We start from the raw sequence: 20,275 nt of genomic DNA on the forward strand, positions 1-20,275 counted from the left end.
TAGCGAATGGGAGACACTTTGCCCGTGGTTAATTTTCATGCCAGCCAGGTAGGCAATACGCCTGTTGTAAAGAGAAGTAATGTGCTTAATATTAGTAAAGTTGAGAAATAAATATAGTAGGCCTAGAAAGCTGATGGGATCCTCCTCTTTTTAATAGAGGCCATCACCCTCTTTACTCACGCAATTGCATAGCCTATAGAGATGTTGCGCAACATGAGCTCATGGCCTCATGTAGTGTTTGATTTTCGATAACATTTGCATTAATGTCAGAGTGTTTAGATGGACAGTAGAGTGCTGAATACCAGGCAGTTAGAACGTTTGGTAGGCTACTAATGACCATCATTAGCATCAGAGCTTGGAGAAGACTAAATACCATGACTACAAGGCTACGTGGAATTTGACTGCCTTCATGACTCGTGACTGCAGGTGTTGCGGTTATATACGGTCACAGTAACAGCCCTACCCTGCAGTTGCCCTCACCCCCTCACCTCTGCAGTTTAGATTTTGACCCCTGCAAATGTACGACACACTACACCAGATTCATAACAAAGCATGACCACATGACCTTTGACCTGTAGGAAGTGTTTACCAGTTATCAGCGAGCCATAGAAGAAAAGAGAGAGAGAAGAGGGCACTTCAGACAAGGAGACTATACACACAGTCTATAGTCTGTTGTAATGTTATACTAGATTGACTACATTGCTGTTGGACTGTGCAGAATCACTGATCTACATGAACTTCCATACCAAATAACTACTCATTATGTGATAAAGATTAGCAATCGTGTGCTTTGCCTTGCTTAAACTGATCCCTTCAAATGTGATGTTATTGTTCAGGAGAGTCGTTATTATTCTGCCAAAAAATGGCCCTACATTTGTTGTTGATCTTCTCTATGAATTCTGTTGTTTAGAGGAATTCCTTATTCCCAGTTCCTTGTAATAGAATGTCATGATGATACTTGTACCTGACTTGCCTTTCTTAATTCCCCCTGAGGGTATGAATAGCGTTTCATTGAAATTACTCCCAATTGTCTGCTTTTGCTATGATTATGTTGAATTTGTCTTCACAACAACTGATTAACTGATTGATTAATGTGTAACAAACTGTGAACACTCACTCACTCACTCACTCACTCACTCACTCACTCACACTCACTCACTCACTCACTCACTCACTCACTTACTGGCTGCATTCCAATACCTTTCTCCAGAAGTGTTCAGTCGTTCACTCCCCATGCATTTAAAAGCATTGGATTGGTGCAGGCATGGCTGAAAAAAAAAAGTTTCCACCTTATTCCTTACACCAGTCTATGGGAGAATCTCCCCATTCCTTTTAAATCCATGAGGGGGAGTGTACAGTACAGACGCACACTTCGGGACAAGGGTAGAGAACCAGATATAGCCAATCACTCACTCACTCACTCACGAGGGAATGCTATAGCTTCTCCTGCTCATTCACTCATTCACTTGGGTTTTACATTGTGTTCCAGGTGAAGAGCGAAGGCCCTAAACTGGTGCCCTTCTTCAAGTCTACCTGTGTCTACTTCGTCCTGTGGCTACCAACCTCAAGCCCTTCTTGGTTCAGCGCCCTCATCAAGTGTCTACCCATCTTCTGCCTGTGGCTTTTCATGCTGGCCCACGGCTTCAGCTTCTTAGGTGCCCACTCCAATGCTCGCAAGATCCTGGCCGGTCTCATCTTCTCTAGCCTGGGAGATGCCTTTCTCATCTGGCAGGAGGATGGCTACTTTAGCCACGGTGAGTGATACTGGTGGCACTCCTGCCTGACTAGATTTCAGACACCTGCCAGATCTCACAACCCTTGGATAGATGTTCAACTTACCAGCTAACCACATCACATGATAAAGCAATATGCCCGACTGCCGTCCAGTTGGCACACAACCATTGGTTGATAATGCAAGTAGCCAATAAGCGAACAGCCGCTAGGGGGCCCTGAGCAAAACAAAAAAAACAGATGGTAATTAATCAATATCTGATATACTGACAAGACACAATTTTCCGTACAACATAATCATCTAAAAGTGGATATGGACCTACATAGCAGAAACTCACTGGAGGCGAGGGGGAAAGTTGAGAGGGACGGTTGAGACAGCCGAATGCGTACCTGACATTATGATACCCTACTAGACACACCACGTCATTTCAACGTGGACAATTTGGTCATATTTGGTTGAGCAGTTGATCAATGTTATCACTATGCTTTCAACCATCTAAAAGCACAACCAAATTCCAATGGAAAAACAATGTCAGATTTGTGTTTATTTATACAACTGTGCTTCATCTAATAGCACAATCAAATGGCCTGAATTGCTGTCCTTAGCATGCGCACGTTCTATGAATACATATAACTTTATAGTAAGTGTAACCTCAAATTGTGGCCACTCATTTCAGGGTTGAATAAATAATGTTATATTAATTTTGTAAGATAACCTTCACTTTATTGAAATAATATTGAATTGTGTTTTCAACATTTGAAGGAGATGCTTAGATAGTTCTGACTGTGCCACTGGCTTAGTCCTATTCTTTAACTTTAACTTTTTTTTAATTCTGGTTGACTTGGAGATGTGAATCCAACATTTAATTGGTCAAATCAAATCAATTTATATAGCCCTTCTTACATCAGCTGATATCTCAAAGTGCTGTACAGATACCCAGCCTAAAATCCCAAACAGCAAGCAATGCAGGTGTAGAAGCACAGTGGCTAGGAAAAACTCCCGAGAAAGGCCAAAACCTAGGAAGAAACCTAGAGAGGAACCAGGCTATGAGGGGTGGCCAGTCCTCTTCTGGCTGTGCTGGATGGAGATTATAACAGAATATGGCCAAGATGTTCAAATGTTCATAAATCACCAGCATGGTCAAATAATAATAAGGCAGAACAGTTGAAACTGGAGCAGCAGCACGGCCAGGTGGACTGGGGACAGCAAGGAGTCATAATGTCAGGTAGTCCTGAGGCATGGTCCTAGGGCTCAGGTCCTCCGAGAGAGAGAAAGAAAGAGAGAAAGAGAGAATTAGAGAGAGCATACTTAAATTCACACAGGACACCGGGTAGGACAGGAGAAGTACTCCAGATATAACAAACTGACCCTAGCCCCCCGACACCTAAACTACTGCAGCATAAATACTGGCGGTAAACAAGTTAATAGGCTATTTACTGTAATAAAATAATAGTTAATAGGCTATTTACTGTAATAAAATGTTGTATTGAATGTTGTATTGTTGTATTGAAATTTCAATACAACATTTTCAACACAACCTATATCAGCATTGAAAGGAGATATATCAACTACCTGGATAGTTCCATTTGTGACACTGGCTTAGTCCTATTTTTTAAGTTAGATTTTGGTTCAGATGGAGACGTCAACACAACATATGAATTACTAAAGGGAGACTGGGATTTTGGCAATCGTGGATACCATTTTTATGCCTGCGTGCAGTTTGAAGGAAGTTGGTAGCTAGTGCATTATAGCGTTAGCATAATGACTGGAAGTCTATAGTATCTGCTAGCTGTAACGCCGTTCTTCGTTTGTCGCAAGAAAGTCGGACCGAAATGCAGCGTGTAGGTTACTCATGTTTATTTGTGAAACAAACAAACGAACTATACATGAATAACTAATAAATACAAAACAACAAACGGAACGTGAAACCTATTACAGCCTGACTGGTGAAACTAACACAGAGACAGGAACAATCACCCACGAAATACAAAGCGAAACCCAGGCTACCTAAATACGGTTCCCAATCAGAGACAACGAGAATCACCTGACTCTGATTGAGAACCGCCTCAGGCAGCCAAACCTAAGTAACACACACCCCTAATCAGCTACAATCCCAATAACTAAAAAACCCCACTACGAATACAACAAACAATAAACCCATGTCACACCCTGGCCTGACTAACTAATAAACTAAAACACAAAATACTAAGACCAAGGCGTGACAGAACCCCCCCTAAGGTGCGGACTCCCGAACGCACCTCAAAACCATAGGGAGGGTCCGGGTGGGCGTCTGTCCATGGTGGCGGTTCCGGCTCCGGACGTGGACCCCACTTCATAAATGTCATTGTTCCTCCACTTCGCGTCCTGGGATAATCCACCCTCACCGCCGACCATGGCCGAATAGTCCTCACCCAGAACCCTACATAACAGAGGAGCAGCTCGTGACTGAGGGGCAGCTCGTGACTGAGGGGCAGCTCGGGACTGAGGGGCAGCTCGGGACTGAGAAGAAGCCCAGTAATGAGAAGAAGCCCAGTACTGAGAAGAAGCCCAGTACTGAGATGAAGCCCAGCCAGACAGTTGAATCCGGAAGATCCTGGCTGACTGGCGGATCCTGGCTGACTGGCGGATCCTGACTGACTGGCGGATCCTGGCCGACTGGCGGATCCTGGCTGACTAGCAGATCCTGGCTGACTGGCGGATCCTGGCGGACTGGCAGATCCTGGCCGACTGGCGGATCCTGGCTGACTAGCAGATCTGGCAGATCCTGGCTGACTGGCGGATCCTGGCTGACTGGCGGATCCTGGCCGACTGGCGGATCCTGGCTGACTAGCAGATCTGGCAGATCCTGACTGACTGACGGATCCTGGCTGACTGGCGGATCCTGGCTGACTGGCGGATCCTGGCTGACTGGCAGATCCTGGCCGACTGGCGGATCCTGGCTGACTAGCAGATCTGGCAGATCCTGGCTGACTGGCGGATCTGGAAGAGTCTGGTTGACTGGCAGATCTGGAAGAGTCTGGTTGACTGGCAGATCTGGAAGAGTCTGGTTGACTGGCAGATCTGGAAGAGTCTGGAGTCTGACTGGCAGATCTGGAAGAGTCTGGCTGACTGGCAGATCTGGAAGAGTCTGGCTGACTGGCAGATCTGGAAGAGTCTGGCTGACTGGCAGATCTGGAAGAGTCTGGTTGACTGGCAGATCTGGAAGAGTCTGGTTGACTGGCAGATCTGGAAGAGTCTGGTTGACTGGCAGATCTGGAAGAGTCTGGTTGACTGGCAGATCTGGAAGAGTCTGGCTGACTGGCAGATCCTGGCAGACTGACGGCTCTGGATGCTTCATGCTGACTGACGGCTCTGGCGGCTCCATGCTGACTGGCGGCTCTGGCTGCTCCATGCAGACTGGCAGCTCTGGCTGCTTCATGCAGACTGGCAGCTCCTTGCAGACTGGCAGCTCTAGCTGCTCCATGCAGACTGGCAGCTCCTTGCAGATTGGCAGCTCCTTGCAGACTGGCAGCTCTAGCTGCTCCATGCAGACTGGCAGCTCTAGCTGCTCCATGCAGACTGGCAGCTCCATGCAGACTGGCAACTCCATGCAGACTGGCAACTCCATGCAGACTGGAAACTCTGGCTGCTCCATGCAGACTGACAGCTCTGGGTGCCCCATGCAGACTGGCAGCTCTAGCTGCTCCATGCAGGCTGGCAACACTGGATGCTCCATGTAGACTGGCAGCTCTAGCTGCTCTATGCAGACTGACAGCTCTGGCTGCTCTATGCAGACTGACAGCTCTGGCTGCTCCATACAGGCAGGAGGCTCCGGCAGCGCTGTAGAGGAGGAAGGCTCTATAACCGCTGAACAGGCGGGAGACTCCGACAGCGCAGGAGAGGGAGAAAGCGCTGGCTGCGCTGAACAGGCGAGGCGCACTGAAGGCCTGATGCGTGGTGCTGGTACTGGTGGTATTTGGCCGAGGACACGCACAGGAAGCCTAGTGCGGGGAGCTGCTACTGGAGGGCTGGGGTGTGGAGGTGGTACTGGATAGACCGGACCGTGCAGGCGCACTGGAGCTCTTGAGCACCGAGCCTGCCCAACCTTACCTGGTTGAATACTCTCGGTTGCCCTGCCAGTGCTGTGAGGAGAAATAGCCCGCACTGGGCTATGTAGGCGAACCGGAGACACCGAGCGCAAGGCTGGTGCCATGTAAGCCGGCCCAAGGAGACGCACTGGGGACCGGATGCGTAGAGCCGGCTTCATGGCATTTGGCTCGAGGCTCAATCTAGCCCGGCCGATACGCGGAGCTGAAATATACCGCACCGGGCTATGCACCCGCACTGGGGACACAGTGCGCACCACTGCATAACACGGTGCCTGCCCGGTCTCTCTAGACCCCCGGTAAGCACAGGAAGATTGCGCAGGTCTCCTACCTGACGCAGCCATACTCCCTGATAGCCCCCTCCAATACATTTTTGGGGCTGCTTTTCGGGCTTCCATCCACGTCGCCGTGCTGCCTCCTCATACCAGCGCCTCTCCGCTTTAGCCGCTTCTAATTCCTCCTTGGGGCGGCGATATTCACCAGGCTGAGCCCAGGGTCCTTTTCCGTCCAGTTCCTCCTCCCATGTCCAATTCTCCAAATGGTGTAGCCTCTCCCACTGAAGCTGCTTCTGTTTCCTCTCGTGTAGCTCCTGCCTGTTAACACGCTGCTCGGTCCGAGTGTGGTGGGTGATTCTGTAACGGCGTTCTTCGTTTGTCGCAAGAAAGTCGGACCGAAATGCAGCGTGTAGGTTACTCATGTTTATTTAGTGAAACAAACAAACGAACTATACATGAATAACTAATAAATACAAAACAACAAACGGAACGTGAAACCTATTACAGCCTGACTGGTGAAACTAACACAGAGACAGGAACAATCACCCAAGAAATACAAAGCGAAACCCAGGTTACCTAAATACGGTTCCCAATCAGAGACAACGAGAATCACCTGACTCTGATTGAGAACCGCCTCAGGCAGCCAAACCTAAGTAACACACACCCCTAATCAGCTACAATCCCAATAACTAAAAAACCCCACTACGAATACAACAAACAATAAACCCATGTCACACCCTGGCCTGACTAACTAATAAACTAAAACACAAAATACTAAGACCAAGGCGTGACACTAGCATGCAATACCTTGCTATGTACGGATAGTATGCATCCCCTTCCCCTCAAGAATGGTCTACCATATAGCCAGTTATGCAGGGTTAAATGAATCTGTGGCCACCAGACAGATTTTGACAGCAATGCTAAAAAACCAAGAGAGGAATTACTAAAAACTCAACCTAAGAAGAAAAACAACGCAACTGTCTTTCGCACCAAGTACACCAAGGGTTCGGAGAAAATTAAAGCAATCCTGAAAAAGCACTGGCATATTCTGCAATCAGACAAAAATTGCACAACTCTTCAAGGAACTCCCACTGGTGTTCTATATGCGTGGTCGCAATATTGGAGAGATAGCTTTTTGAGACCTGACCTGCCCCCTGAGCCCACTCAGACACTCTTGACACCTATCCCAAATGGGAACTACAAATGTGGCTCATGCGCACAGTGCAATAGCACTATAAAAACATCTTTCTTCCGGCATCCACATACAGGTCAAAAAATCCCTGTTAGGGGTATCATCTCATGCAACACCAAGGGAGATGATCACCTGATGATCACCTATCTCATCACCTGTTCATGTGGAAAAGCCTATGTAGGACAAACAAAAGACAATTAAAACAACGCATAGCTGAACATCGCAGCTCAATCAGGTGTAAGAACATTGACTATCCAGTAGCAGCTCACTTTGTTGAAGCTAACCCTCCAATCTCCTCCCTCAAATAAACAGGCATTGAGCATGTTGCTCTACCAAGGAAAGGAGGTAACACTACCTCTAACTGCCTTCATACTGGACATAGAGGGATAAAAATGGTATCCACAAGTTCATCTGGCCCTGGGGGAAGTAGATAAAGGGCATTATGGCCACATTCCTGAAGTATCTCATTAACTTGCAGACATACTGGAATTAAATTTGAAATGAACCGAAGCCTATAAGTATTGTCTCTTTTTAGTTGAATCCTTGGTTAAATTGAAACAATAGCTGTTGATTACTTTTTGCAACTCCTATATAAAGTGGAAGCCGGAAGTTTACATACACTCAGTGCGTCTTTGCTTGACATCATGGGAAATTCAAAAGAAATCAGCCAAGACCTCTGAAAGAAAATTATAGACCTCCACAAGTCTGGTTCATCCTTGGGAGCAATTTCCAAATGCCTGAAGGTACCACGTTCATCTGTACAAACAATAGTACGCACGTATAAACACCATGGGAACACTGCTCAGGAAGGAGATGCATTCTGTATCCTAGAGATTAATGTACTTTGGTGCGAAAAGTGCAAATCAATCTTAGAACACCAGCAAAGCACCTTGCGAAGATGCTGGAGGAAACAGGTACAAAAGTATCTATATCCACATTAAAGCGAGTTCTATATTGACATAACCTAAAAGGCTGCTCAGCAAAGAAGAAGCCACTGCTCCAAAACCGCCATAAAAAGCCAGACTACGGTTTGCAACTGCACATGGGGACAAAGATCGTACTTTTTGGAGAAATGTCCTCTGGTCTGATGAAACAAAATTGAACTATTCAGCCATAATGACCATCGTTATGTTTGGAGGAAAAAGGGGGAGGCTTGCAAGCCGAAGAACACCATCCCAACCGTGAAGCACGGGGGTGGCAGAATCATGTTGTTGGGGTGCTTTGCTGCAGGAGGGACTGGTGCACCTCACAAAATAGATGGCATCATGAGGAAAGAAAATTATGTGGATATATTGAAGCAACATCTCAAGACATCAGTTAGGAATTTAAAGCTTGGTCCCAAATGGATCTTCCAAATGGACAATGACCTCAAGCATACTTCCAAAGTTGTAGCAAAATGGCTTAAGGACAACAAAGTCAAGGTATTGGAGTAGCCATCACAAAGCCCTGACCTCAATCCTGTAGAACATTTGTGGGCAGAACTGAAAAAGTGTGCGCAAGCAAGGAGGCCTACAAACCTGACTCAGTTACACCAGCTCTGTCAGGAGGAATGGGCCAAAATTCACCCAACTTATTGTGGGAAGCTTGTGGAAGGCTACCCGAAACATTTGACCCAATTTAAACAATTTAGAGGCAATGCTACCAAATGCTAATTGAGTGTATGTAAACTTCTGACCCACTGGGAATGTGATGAATGAAATAAAAGCTGAAATAAATCATTATTCTGACATTTCACATTCTTAAAATAAAGTGGTGATCCTAACTGACCTAAGACAGGGAATTTTTACTTGTATTAAATGTCAGGAATTGTGAAAAATTGTGAGTTTAAATGTATTTGGCTAAGGTGTATGTAAACTTCAGACTTCAACTTTAGGTCTAAATAGCATCATTGATGAAATAGGATTACATTGATACAAATGTGGTCAAATTTGCTGTGTTAAACCTACCCTTTGGAATAAAAATTGCAATAGTTAACCCATTTAGTTTTAAAGTGGAGATCCCTCAATAATAATTCTTAAGATAGCACATTACCCCCTGGGCACATAGCTGTACGTCATCTCAACGTTTAGTTTGAGTTACCAACTTTCTTTAAAAAAACTAAATCTCACCTATCTTTACACAACGTGAAATGTTGGTCCCATTTTCATGAGCTGTAATTAGAAATTTTCCGTACACACAAAAATGTGTTTACATCTCTGTTAGTAAGCATTTCTCCTTTGCCAAAATTATCCATCCACCTGACAGGTGTGTGTGGCATATCAAGAAGTCAATTGGCGCACCGATGCGACAATCTAAGTAACATATAAAAACATCCCCATCAAAATCAGTCAGTTTAAACTAGAGATATCAGTTTTTCTTAATTGGATGCGTCTCAATCCAACACACTTCTGCATCTAGGGTGGAAGGTTGCAGAGCTGGAGTGGTGTTTGTCAAACCATGAGACATCCTGTACTTTGGCCTTCTCACCAAAACGTCTGTAGCGTCTGAACCGTTTGGCCTACAAAAAACCATGACCACTCTCACAAACATCAAGATTGGTCTCCATTTTGCTCTACGACCACCACAAGTGTCAGGGGACTCGTCCAAAGTTGGTTACCTACCCTCAGTGTGCCAACTTGTGTTTTGTAGCATCCGAAGGATTTGGGTTACAAACTAATGTGGACCCACTGAGGAAAGGGGAGAGTCTCACGAACACCATGGTGTTCTCCGTTTGGGTCTATGACTTCCCACAAGTGTCCCTGGACTCATCTGAAGGTAACCGGTACCGGTTTAAAAAATGAATGGAAGTATGGAGGAAGTTTTGTGCCTACCCAATAAAGTGGTTCAATATGTGTAATGTTTTTTTAGAAAATAATAATTTCCTGAGCTTTCTTATACAGTGCATTTGGAAACTATTCAGACCGCTTCACTTTTTTCCATTTTGTTACATTACAGCCTTATTCTAAAATTGATTCCATTTTTTCCCCCTCATCAATCTACACACAATACCCCATAATGACAAAGCAAAAACAGGTTTTTAGACATTTTTGCTCATTTATTATATCAAATATTACATGAACATAAGTATTCAGACCCTTTACTCAGTACTTTGTTGAAGCACCTTTTGCAGTGATTAGGACTTTCAAAGACTTGTCCTGAAGCCACTCCTGCGTTGTCTTGGCTGTGTGCCTAGGGTTGTTGTCCTGTTGGAAGGTGAACCTTCTCCCCAGTTTGAGGACCTGAGCGCTCTGGAACAGGTTTTCATAAATGATCTCTCTGTACTTGCTGTGTTCATCTTTCCCTCAATCCTGACTAGTCTCCCAGTCCCTGCCCCTGAAAAACATCCCCATATCATGATGCTGTCACCATGCTTCACCGTAGGGATGTTATTGGCCAGGTGATGAGTGGTGCTTGGTTTCCTCCAAATGTGACGCTTGGCATTCAGGCCAAAGAGTTCAATCTTGGTTTAATCAGGCCAGAGCATTTTGTTTCTCCTTTAGGTGCCTTCTGGCAAATTCCAAGCGGGCTGTCATTTGCCTTTTACTAAAGAGTGGCTTCTGTCTGGCCACTCTACCATCAAGGCCCGATTGGTAGAGTGCTGCAGAGATGGTTGTCCTTCTGGAAGGTTCTCCCATCTCCACAGAGGAACTCTGGAGCTCTGTCAGAGTAACCATTAGGTTCTTGGTTTGCTCCCTGACCAGAGCCCTTCACCCCCAATTGCTCAATTTGGCCAGGCTGCCAGCTCTCGAAAGAGTCTTGGTGGTTCCAAACTTCTTCCATTTGAGAATGATGGAGGCCACTGTGTTCTTGGGCACCTTCAATGCTGCAGAAATGTTTTGGTACCCTTCCCCAGTTCTATGCCTTGACACAATCCTGTCTCAGAGCTCTAGGGACAATTCCTTCGACCTCATGGCTTGGTCTTTGCTCTGACATGCACTATCATCTGTGAGACCTTTATATAGACAGGTGTGTGTCTTTCCAAATAATTTCAAATCAATTGATCAATGGGAACAGGATGCACTTGAGCTCCCTTTCAAGTCACATAGCAAAGGGTCTGAATACTTAAATAAGATATTTATCTTTTACATTTTTTATTACGAAATGTACAAAAATGTTTTCGTTTTGTCATTTTGGGATATTGATGAGGAAAATGTTTTACTTAAATCAATTTTAGAATAAGTCTGTAATATAACAAAATGTGGAAATAGTGAAGGGGTCTGAATACTTTCCGAATGCACTGTATCTTCTAGATATAGGACAGACACTTCAAAACCTTATTCCTTATGGGTTTTTTCACTCTCTTTTTTGCCATTTCATGAATGTGTTATTCAATGCGTTTCTATGGGCTATAGTAGTAAAGGCCAAATTCATTATTTTGTCAAATACATTTTATAAAACAAGTTTGGGACAGATGAAGGGTTCCTAAAATTAAAAAACAAATAGCTAAATGATCCATGGTATGACCATCTTAAAACAGTTCCATATGTCAGCTGCGAAGACAGATAATGAGGAGGAGTGGGACAACATTCCACAGGCGACAATCAACAGCCTGATCAACTCTATGTGAAGGAGATGTGTCGCACAGCATGAGGCAAATGGTGGTCACACCAGATACTGACTGGTTTTCTGATCCATGCCCCCATCTTTAAAAAAATAAAGTATTTCCAGTCATGTGAAATCCATAGTTTAGGGCCTAATGAATGTATACATTTACATTTAAATTAAATTGACTGATTTCCTTATATGAACTGTAACTCAGGAAAATCTTTGAAATTGTTGCATGTTGCATTTATATTTTTGTTCAGTGTACTTTCCAGCGGGAGGTACTGGCCAGCCTATTGTCTTTTCCGATGGTGGATATAACGTTGTATATCTGACTTTGTTTCAAAGTTACAAATTTAACAAATAGGGTAAAGACCCAGCAAACAGGACCCCAATTGGCCCCATGTAGGTATTCAGTGGGCAAGGTGGGCACAGGCTAGCCCACACTAATCCCACGCCAGCCCAACATAGGCTAGCCCAGACCAGGCCCAGCAGGGGCTCAATTTGAATATTTGGGAGCATGTGAAATTTTCATATGTCCCATGCACTTATTTAAAGGCCCAGTACAGTCAAATGTGTTTTTTTTCCCTGTGTTTTATATATATTTCCACACTATGAATTTGGAATAATACTGTGAAATTGTGAAAATTATGATAATGCCCTTTTATTGTCACAGCTATTTGAAAAGACAGCCTGAAATTTCTGCCTGTTTTGGTGGGAGGAAGTTTTAGCCTTACATCTACACCTTTCAAACCAAGATGTTTTTCTGCCAACTTTAGCATTCCTCCAACTTTTTGCAGGCTTTTCTTTATATGAAATGTATTGCCGGTGACAAAGCCTCTACATTTCCGCCAACCGACTTAGTCATGACTTAGTCATGTTTATGGTAAAGTTCTGCCTACGGCTTAGTATGAAATGTAGCCATGATGCTGAGGCGGCATTGGCACGCACTACGCTCTTAAGCTCTTGATGGTTGCTAGGCAGTGCCCATTACAACTACCATTACCATTCCTGACAGTTAGAAACTTTGCGAGGCATGTCACTTCACCCATGTCTTTGCATATTCCACCACATGCACTGTTTTCTTAAACACAACTGGATGGATCCATAAAGAATTACTGTGGGAATAAATATCACCGAATGATGAAAATATTGGAATAAACTAGGCTAATGTAATTGAAAGCATCAATTTGTTGCTTACTGAAACTCCCAAAGTCATCTAATTGTTTTAATACATTTGAAGTAATAGCCTGTTCAACTATTTCAGTGCTGTTTCTCCCTGCTTTGAGACAAGCATGGGGACTCAATCAATGTCTAATTTTTCTTTTCACTGAATCTCCATTTGGATATTGGTTAGGCTACAATTAGGCTGTGGACATGTTAGCTACGTTGAGGTGAGTGCTGCTCATGATCATCTTGTCAAGTGTCTAATTTATTAGCACTGATCAGAACATTTGCCAGCATGTTCAATGCCTTCAGAAAGTTTTCATACCCCTTGACTTATTCCAAAAAATGTTGTGTTATAGCCTGAATTCCAAATTGATTAAATGTATACCTTTTCTCACCCATCTAAACACAATAAATACCCCATGATGACAAATTACTTTTTTTTGTTGTTGACATTTTTGCAAATATATTGGAAATGAAATACAGAAATATCTAATTTACATAAGTATTCACACCCCCTGAGTCAATTATGAAATTCTAGAGCCGTCCCTGACTGCAATGTAGTCAGTCGGGCAGGAACTCGATCACTGATGTCTACAGTCCTTTTCAGCAATTGAAGGTGGCTTCCTCTACTGGGTTGCATATAAAATGGCACCCTATTCCCTTGTAATAGTACATTATACAGAGAAAAGGGTGCCATTTCAGAAGCAGATATAGGGTCTCCTTTCACTCTTGCTACTCTCAGCTATCCAGTTTGTTTAGATCAGCGCAGATGGAGGAGAGGAAGGTACTTTAGACAATTTAGGCATGCCCCATGCTTAATGTCTTCCCTACTTGTGATTTTTCTACCTCCTGTGTGTACCTGAATGTGTGTGTATATACTATATCAGGCAAATTCTAATCTGGGCCTTGAAGCCTGATCCACATTATTTCCCTCTAATCAAGGACTGATTTATACCTTGGACACCAGGTGATTGCAATTAATTGTCATGTATAACAGAAAACCATCAGTACTCTGGAGCTCCAAGCTCAGATTTTATAACAAAAAAGGCAATATAACAGTAAGTTATATATACTATTTTCTGTATCCCACAGGTTTGCTGATGTTTGCCATCTCCCACATCCTCTACTCCTCGGCCTTCGGTATGAAGCCCCTGAACCCGCTTGCCGGCCTGGTGATCGGCGGCATTTCGGCCGTGAGCTACGCCCTGCTCTACCCCTACCTCTCAGGCCCCTTCACCTACCTGGTGGGGGTCTATATCGCCCTGATCGGCTTCATGGGCTGGCGGGCCGTGGCCGGCCTCCAGTTGGCCAATGACCTGTGGACCTGGACCAAGATGTCGGCATGTCTGGGCGCTGTACTCTTCATGGTCTCCGACCTCACTATTGCCGTTAACAAGTTCTGCTTCCCTGTGCCGCACTCACGCGCCGTTATCATGGCCACCTACTACGCCGCGCAGATGCTGATCGCGCTCTCCGCCGTCGAGTGCCAGGATGTGGAAACGGCAAGGAAGATGGCATGAAGAGGAGAGAGCGAGGTTGCGTCACGTGATCAAGAAGATGTGATAGGGGCAGCCAATCCCCCTTGTTTTTGTCATGGATATATTCCCGAGACAGTTACCCCCAAACCCCAGACTTTGGTTGTAGCGTGGCATTCACACACCCTTGTTACCATGGAAACTAGTGTACTACCACCAGCCTGTCCCATGGCTAGTGGGACAGTCAAAGACCCTAGTTACCATGGAGACAAGTGCACTACTTTTAACCCTCAACTACTGCCCTACAGTTCTCGTAGATACGTCCTAGTTACTAGAGAGTAGTGCACGACAACTTCCCCACCTCACTGCCTAGGATGTTGGTACAGATGACCATACAGATCACCATGTCAAGGTTTGTGTGTGGGTGTGGGTGCGTGTGCGTGCGTATTAGGTTAGAGGATTGATACTATATAACCTACAGATGAGTGTGAATTCTCATGGCCCGCTACAATAATAGCACTTCCTTCTTAACTTCCTTCTGCCCCCCAGTCATTGGCTGCCCTCTCCACCTCATTTACATTATAATGTGGTCCAATATTGCAAATTCAAATGGATGTGTTTCCTGTGGCATATTGTCTTTGCAACTATTTTATCACCATTATTTAATTTATCTCTGAAAAGGGAGTTGCTATAGTGAATAAGTTTGCACATCTCGACTTGTTATGGGGGAGGTTGTGTCCCATAACTGCTGTCTGTTCTCATGTATTTAGGTGCTGTTCTCAAAGTCTGGAGCACATCCACCCTCCTTTTTTACTGATTTTAGTCTCTTCACTTTCACTTAAGACAAACTGCCTTTTGTACTTCTGCTCGCCACACTCCTATTAGAATACATCCTCTCGCCTGTGTCTATGAGCCTATGAAAATGGCTGTGAATGTCTACGCACCCACACAGAGAGAGAGAGAGAATTTGTGGACTTTTACCTAGCTAGCTGTTGCTAAATAATTTGTCCTGGGATATGAACATTGGGTTGCTATTGTAACTGAAATCCATATGGTCCTTCTATCTGCTGGATCTTTGTAGAATTTTGTACCCATTTTGAGTCCCACAAAATCATGTGTTCTCTACTCCGACAATGAATCGAAAGGTAAAAGGGAAAACCTAGTATGTTTTCTTTGATTCATCTCTCCTCATTCATTCCTCTTTGGATTTTATATGACTGTTGGCAACTGGCATTAAGGCTCATGACCTCAATCAAATAGGCTGGAGTGTGGACCTGCTTCATCTTTCAATCACTCACGTGGGTTTGTATGATCCTAAAAACCAAGGCGGAGATGGGAGAGGCATGACTTGCCGCGCCAAATAAAACCAAGTTCTATTTTAGTGCCTGGCTATGCAGGTGACGTGCGTGAGCAGTTTCGATGACATTATTGAAGAACATGTATGTCTACATTTATTTTTTTCAACACTCGCGCACGCTACCTGGCCGATTTGGTCAGCATGTGAGAGAGATCATTTGAGAGCACCTGCTCTAGTATTTTACCACAGTCATACTGATCACTCAAAAGGCTGGTCCCTAAGGGGAACATTTTTCTTAGATCTGTGTGTGTGTGTGTGTGTGTGTGTGTGTGTGTGTGTGTGTGTGTGTGTGTGTGTGTGTGTGTGTGTGTGTGTGTGTGTGTGTGTGTGTGTGTGTGTGTGTGTGTGTGTGTGTACCCTCTGTACCTGAGGCATCTCACAGTGTTCCTCCTTTACTGTTTATGTTACCCTGAACACGCACAAACACACACAAATATACACGCTTCCTTCAGGTCACACTTCATACCCCCAGCTCCTGCTGGTTTGGTTATTAGAAGAAGGCTGGTGGTGCCCTTATTGCTGGAACATTTTCAGCTACCAACTGTGTGCCTATGGCCATATAAAGTGTTACGAAAAGGACATGTTGGCTGAAGCCAGTCCTTGTTTTGTCTGCAGTGCTTGGGCCTTCAGAGAAGAACACAGCCCTAGGACACCCTGGTCCCTTAGGGTCCAAACACAGCCAAAAAAGAGAGAGAAGACTGGCCAATGGTTTCATTAGCACAAGGGAACAATTATACCACTCAATCCCGATTGGTTATATCCCCCTAGATAGATATGCAGCTATGACACTTATCTGGCATAGTATTTTTCTCTGTTGCACCAGCTATAGGGCCATCTTTGCTGAGTTATTGTGAAATTTAGGAAAACAGATATATTGTTATACTTGTTGCATGTTATTTTAGTGTGTGTGTACTGTATGTGTGTGCGTGTGTGTAGGTGTGTGTCGAGCTCCTTCTAGGGCCGTGGCAGAATTGCTGTGAACTATCATTTTGCTTGAACATTGGCTAAATGTACATCATACCGGCGTATTCCTATTTTGTGATATTTTCTCAAAATCCTTTGGCATTTTCTCTTCAGTCCCCCCTCTTCCTATTAATGGATATTGTCTATAGTATTTTCACCTTTTCCCTTGCTGTCTCTTTCCTTTCTATGACCCCATAATCAGGGATGACTGATTAATGCCAGGCCATTTTTATGTAAGGTTTTCCCAACTAGCACATAATGTTCTGAGAACCATATGTTTCTTAGAGCTTGGTGAGAGAGTGATTGTCCTATGTTTATTTTGCATACAACTTTTCCACAACTTTCTGGGAATGGTGCAGGATAGTTTGGAACATTCTCAGCACCTTTAAGGAACTTGACAAGAAAATTATATTTTCTGGGTACTTCATTACTTTTACAGAATGTTTCCTAAAAGTTCAAACATGGTTACATTTCATTTCAATTTTGGTCATGTTCTAGGAATGTTCTCCAACTGGTTCGACATTGGAAATGTTCAAAATGGTTCAACTTCGTTAAGAAACAACGTTCTTCGTTGGGAATTTCAGTACATCAGGCATAACATTTTACTACAGGTTTCCTCCTGGTTCCATTTAAAGTCATGTTCTCAAATTGTTCCGAGAACATTAAAAAAACTTTTCATAGAAACCACAAAACTGTTGTAATGTTCAGAGAACGTTCTAGGAATGTTATTTAATAACATACATTCCATTCTCAGCATCACCAAAATGATCTCTATCCTCAATCTTGTTAAGTGTATTCAGGTGCGTTGCCTGCACCCACTAATTGGCCACACCTGGTCTTAATGAGCGTTCGTTTCAAATGAAATGGGGTCTGTTTGAATAAACTAAAATGAACAGATTTGTAAGCGTAAAAAATATGGCATGCTAGCTCCATCCTGGTGGTGTGGTGGACTAATTCCATTGATAGATTATAGGTTCGAATCTCACTGATGCCTTGTCACAATGAAAAATAAATGTGTTTGCATGATTAATGCATAAGGAAATGTATTTCCATGTGTCCTATCTGTGCAAGTAACCCACTATCGCAAAATCAACAAAACAATTCACAATGTCATTGGATTTAGGTTAAAAGTTTGGTGGGGAAAAAAACGAAATTCCCTTCTGTTGACTTTTTGAAAATCCAATTGGTTTCCCACGTTGATTCAACATCATCACATAGACATTTTTTTGTAATGACTTGGAAACATCATTGATTCAACAAGTTTCTGCCCAGTAGGAAAAGTCACATCCAGTGAACGTTTTAAGGAAGTTATTAAAAAACCTTGAAATAACCTATAATTTCCATTCTCAGAGCGTTAAAGAAACTTCCCAGGAATACTTACAAGGAACCAGAGTAAAACATTCCCAGAACCTCCTGAATCCCCAAAATAAACCTTCACTTCACTTCTGTTCTCATAACGTTTACTGGTCAGGAAACGTATGACTTAATTCCCACAACAAATGTGAAACCAAAAACATACTTTACCACAACTTCCAAGGAACCAAATGTACTAGCTGGGGTCTCTTCTCAAACATAAACATTGTGTGGTTATTAAAGGTACATGGTATAGCTCATGAGTGTGTAGGCACTACTTTTTTCAGCCCTGCATCCCGCTAAGGGATGTTTGTTTGATTACACTTTTCTGTAGAGAGTGGTTGTTGTATAGCGCCCACAGAGTCTAATGTAGCATGAAGAAGGATGCTAACAATTGATGTGTTCTATTGGTATTGAAGACATCCGTCTGTTGGCTATTGTTGTTTATTGATATCTATTCAGCTACATTATATGATACTAACTGACAGTTTACTGGAATAAGTAGAGGAACTACTTAAAGATGCATACAAACAGTATATTGTAACATATATTTATTTGACCTTTAATAGTTTTAAATATTGTGTATAGGGAGTATTTGAATACTTGTGGATACACAGATAGAGTATCCAAATATATCGTACTGCTCTGTCCCACTGGGCACCAACTGGTTGAATCAACGTTGTTTCTACAACATTTCCACAAAGAAATGCAATGTTTTTCCTTTTGATGATGTTGAATCAGTGTAGAAGATTAATTGGATTTGCAAAAACTCATCAACGTACAGGAATTTTGGATTTTTTTGTCAACCAACTTTTAACCTAAATAAAATGACAGTCTAAGCTGCAGAAGGGATTACTGATAGATCAAGATTCTAAATGAGGGGAAGCATGAGCTCCCCTTAATGCAACAAAAGTCAAACTTTAATTAAACCATTCTCCTATTTGTTTAAAATGCAATTTTGTACTGTTACAGTTGTACATTTTTAAATAAAAGCTTAAACGAACGATCTCTGTCATTGTTTAAACCAGTGACAGTTCAGGTTCTTTCAACCGCATTCATACTACTCCGCCTGTCTGCCGCTCTCTCTGTCTGTCTTGAGCTTGCTCGCAAACTTGCAACATTGTATCGACTGGGTCCAGCCAGCTATCAAACTTGCAACATTGTTTCAACTGAGCCCTCAGTTTCCCACGGCAATGACAGGCAGGTCAACCATGTTACAAGTCAGTATTCGATGTCCATCCATGTCTGAGGATGTTGGTTGATGACATAAAAACTGGCCACTACGGGCAACAGTGAGTGCTGTTACCTTCAAGTAGGTGTTGTGGACAGGGATGGTGGATGGGCACAAGCATCTGCCTCTGGTTTCATGTTCAAATCCAGTGATATAAAGTAGTTTTTTATATTTTTGTTTAAAGCCTATCCCAATCCTTAACCCTTACCTTAACCATTTGGAGTTCATGCCTAAACTTAACCTAGGCATGATAGAGAAGTAACCAAACATTTAGAAATTTGACTCTTGGAACAACTTCGAAATTTGAAGTTTGAGAAACATGGATGAACGTCTAACTCTGATGTGTCACTGTGTTAGCTTGTTGGTTTTTACGTCCCTTATTTCAGCCACTTCGTTCCAAAAGGTCCATTTGCCAGCAAGATATATCAATTAATTCAGGCTATAAGAGTGTAAGCCTAATGACAACGTCATGACTGGTTGTGTTTATGCCACATTAAAAGGTAGTACATGTTTCCTGTTAAAATAGGCATACAGCTGTGGAACCACATAATTGGAGTTCTAAGTCTATGTGTAGAAAATTCTCTAGAGTTCTAGACATCGGGAAAACCTCTCTTTGTACAGTCAGCCCTTTGTTGTAGTGCACTACACAGGATGCGTCTGGAAATTTATTGTACCATATAGGGAATAGGATGCCATTTCAGATGCGGCCATGGTGGCCCCACACAATAAGTATTCTATGGGATTTCCACTTCAAAACAATCATGAGATGAGGGACAACGAGATGATTTTGCAGGATATTCGCGGGACAGTAGCCTACATGAATAAAAACATTTGGCAGCCACACAATGTAAATGACACCATCATTTCTCAAAGTTTGTACCGATAGATAGCCTACAGATAGATAGCCTATTGAATATCATT

General features: G+C 43.3%; 1 protein-coding gene across 1 annotated transcript in view; it reads left to right on the top strand.

The window, feature by feature from the left end:
* The window catches only part of tmem86a (transmembrane protein 86A), a 64,696-nt gene extending 45,570 nt beyond the window's left edge, over window positions 1–19,126 (top strand). The window contains exons 2-3 of the mRNA XM_064930636.1: window positions 1,490–1,754; window positions 14,068–19,126. Of these exons, the coding sequence (XP_064786708.1) occupies window positions 1,490–1,754; window positions 14,068–14,495 (693 nt within the window). The 3' untranslated portion in view covers window positions 14,496–19,126. The remainder of the gene's footprint in view (window positions 1–1,489; window positions 1,755–14,067) is intronic.
* The last annotated feature ends 1,149 nt before the right edge of the window (window positions 19,127–20,275 follow it).

Source organism: Oncorhynchus masou, chromosome 22, assembly GCF_036934945.1.
Source record: "Oncorhynchus masou masou isolate Uvic2021 chromosome 22, UVic_Omas_1.1, whole genome shotgun sequence".
NCBI lineage: Eukaryota > Metazoa > Chordata > Actinopteri > Salmoniformes > Salmonidae > Oncorhynchus > Oncorhynchus masou.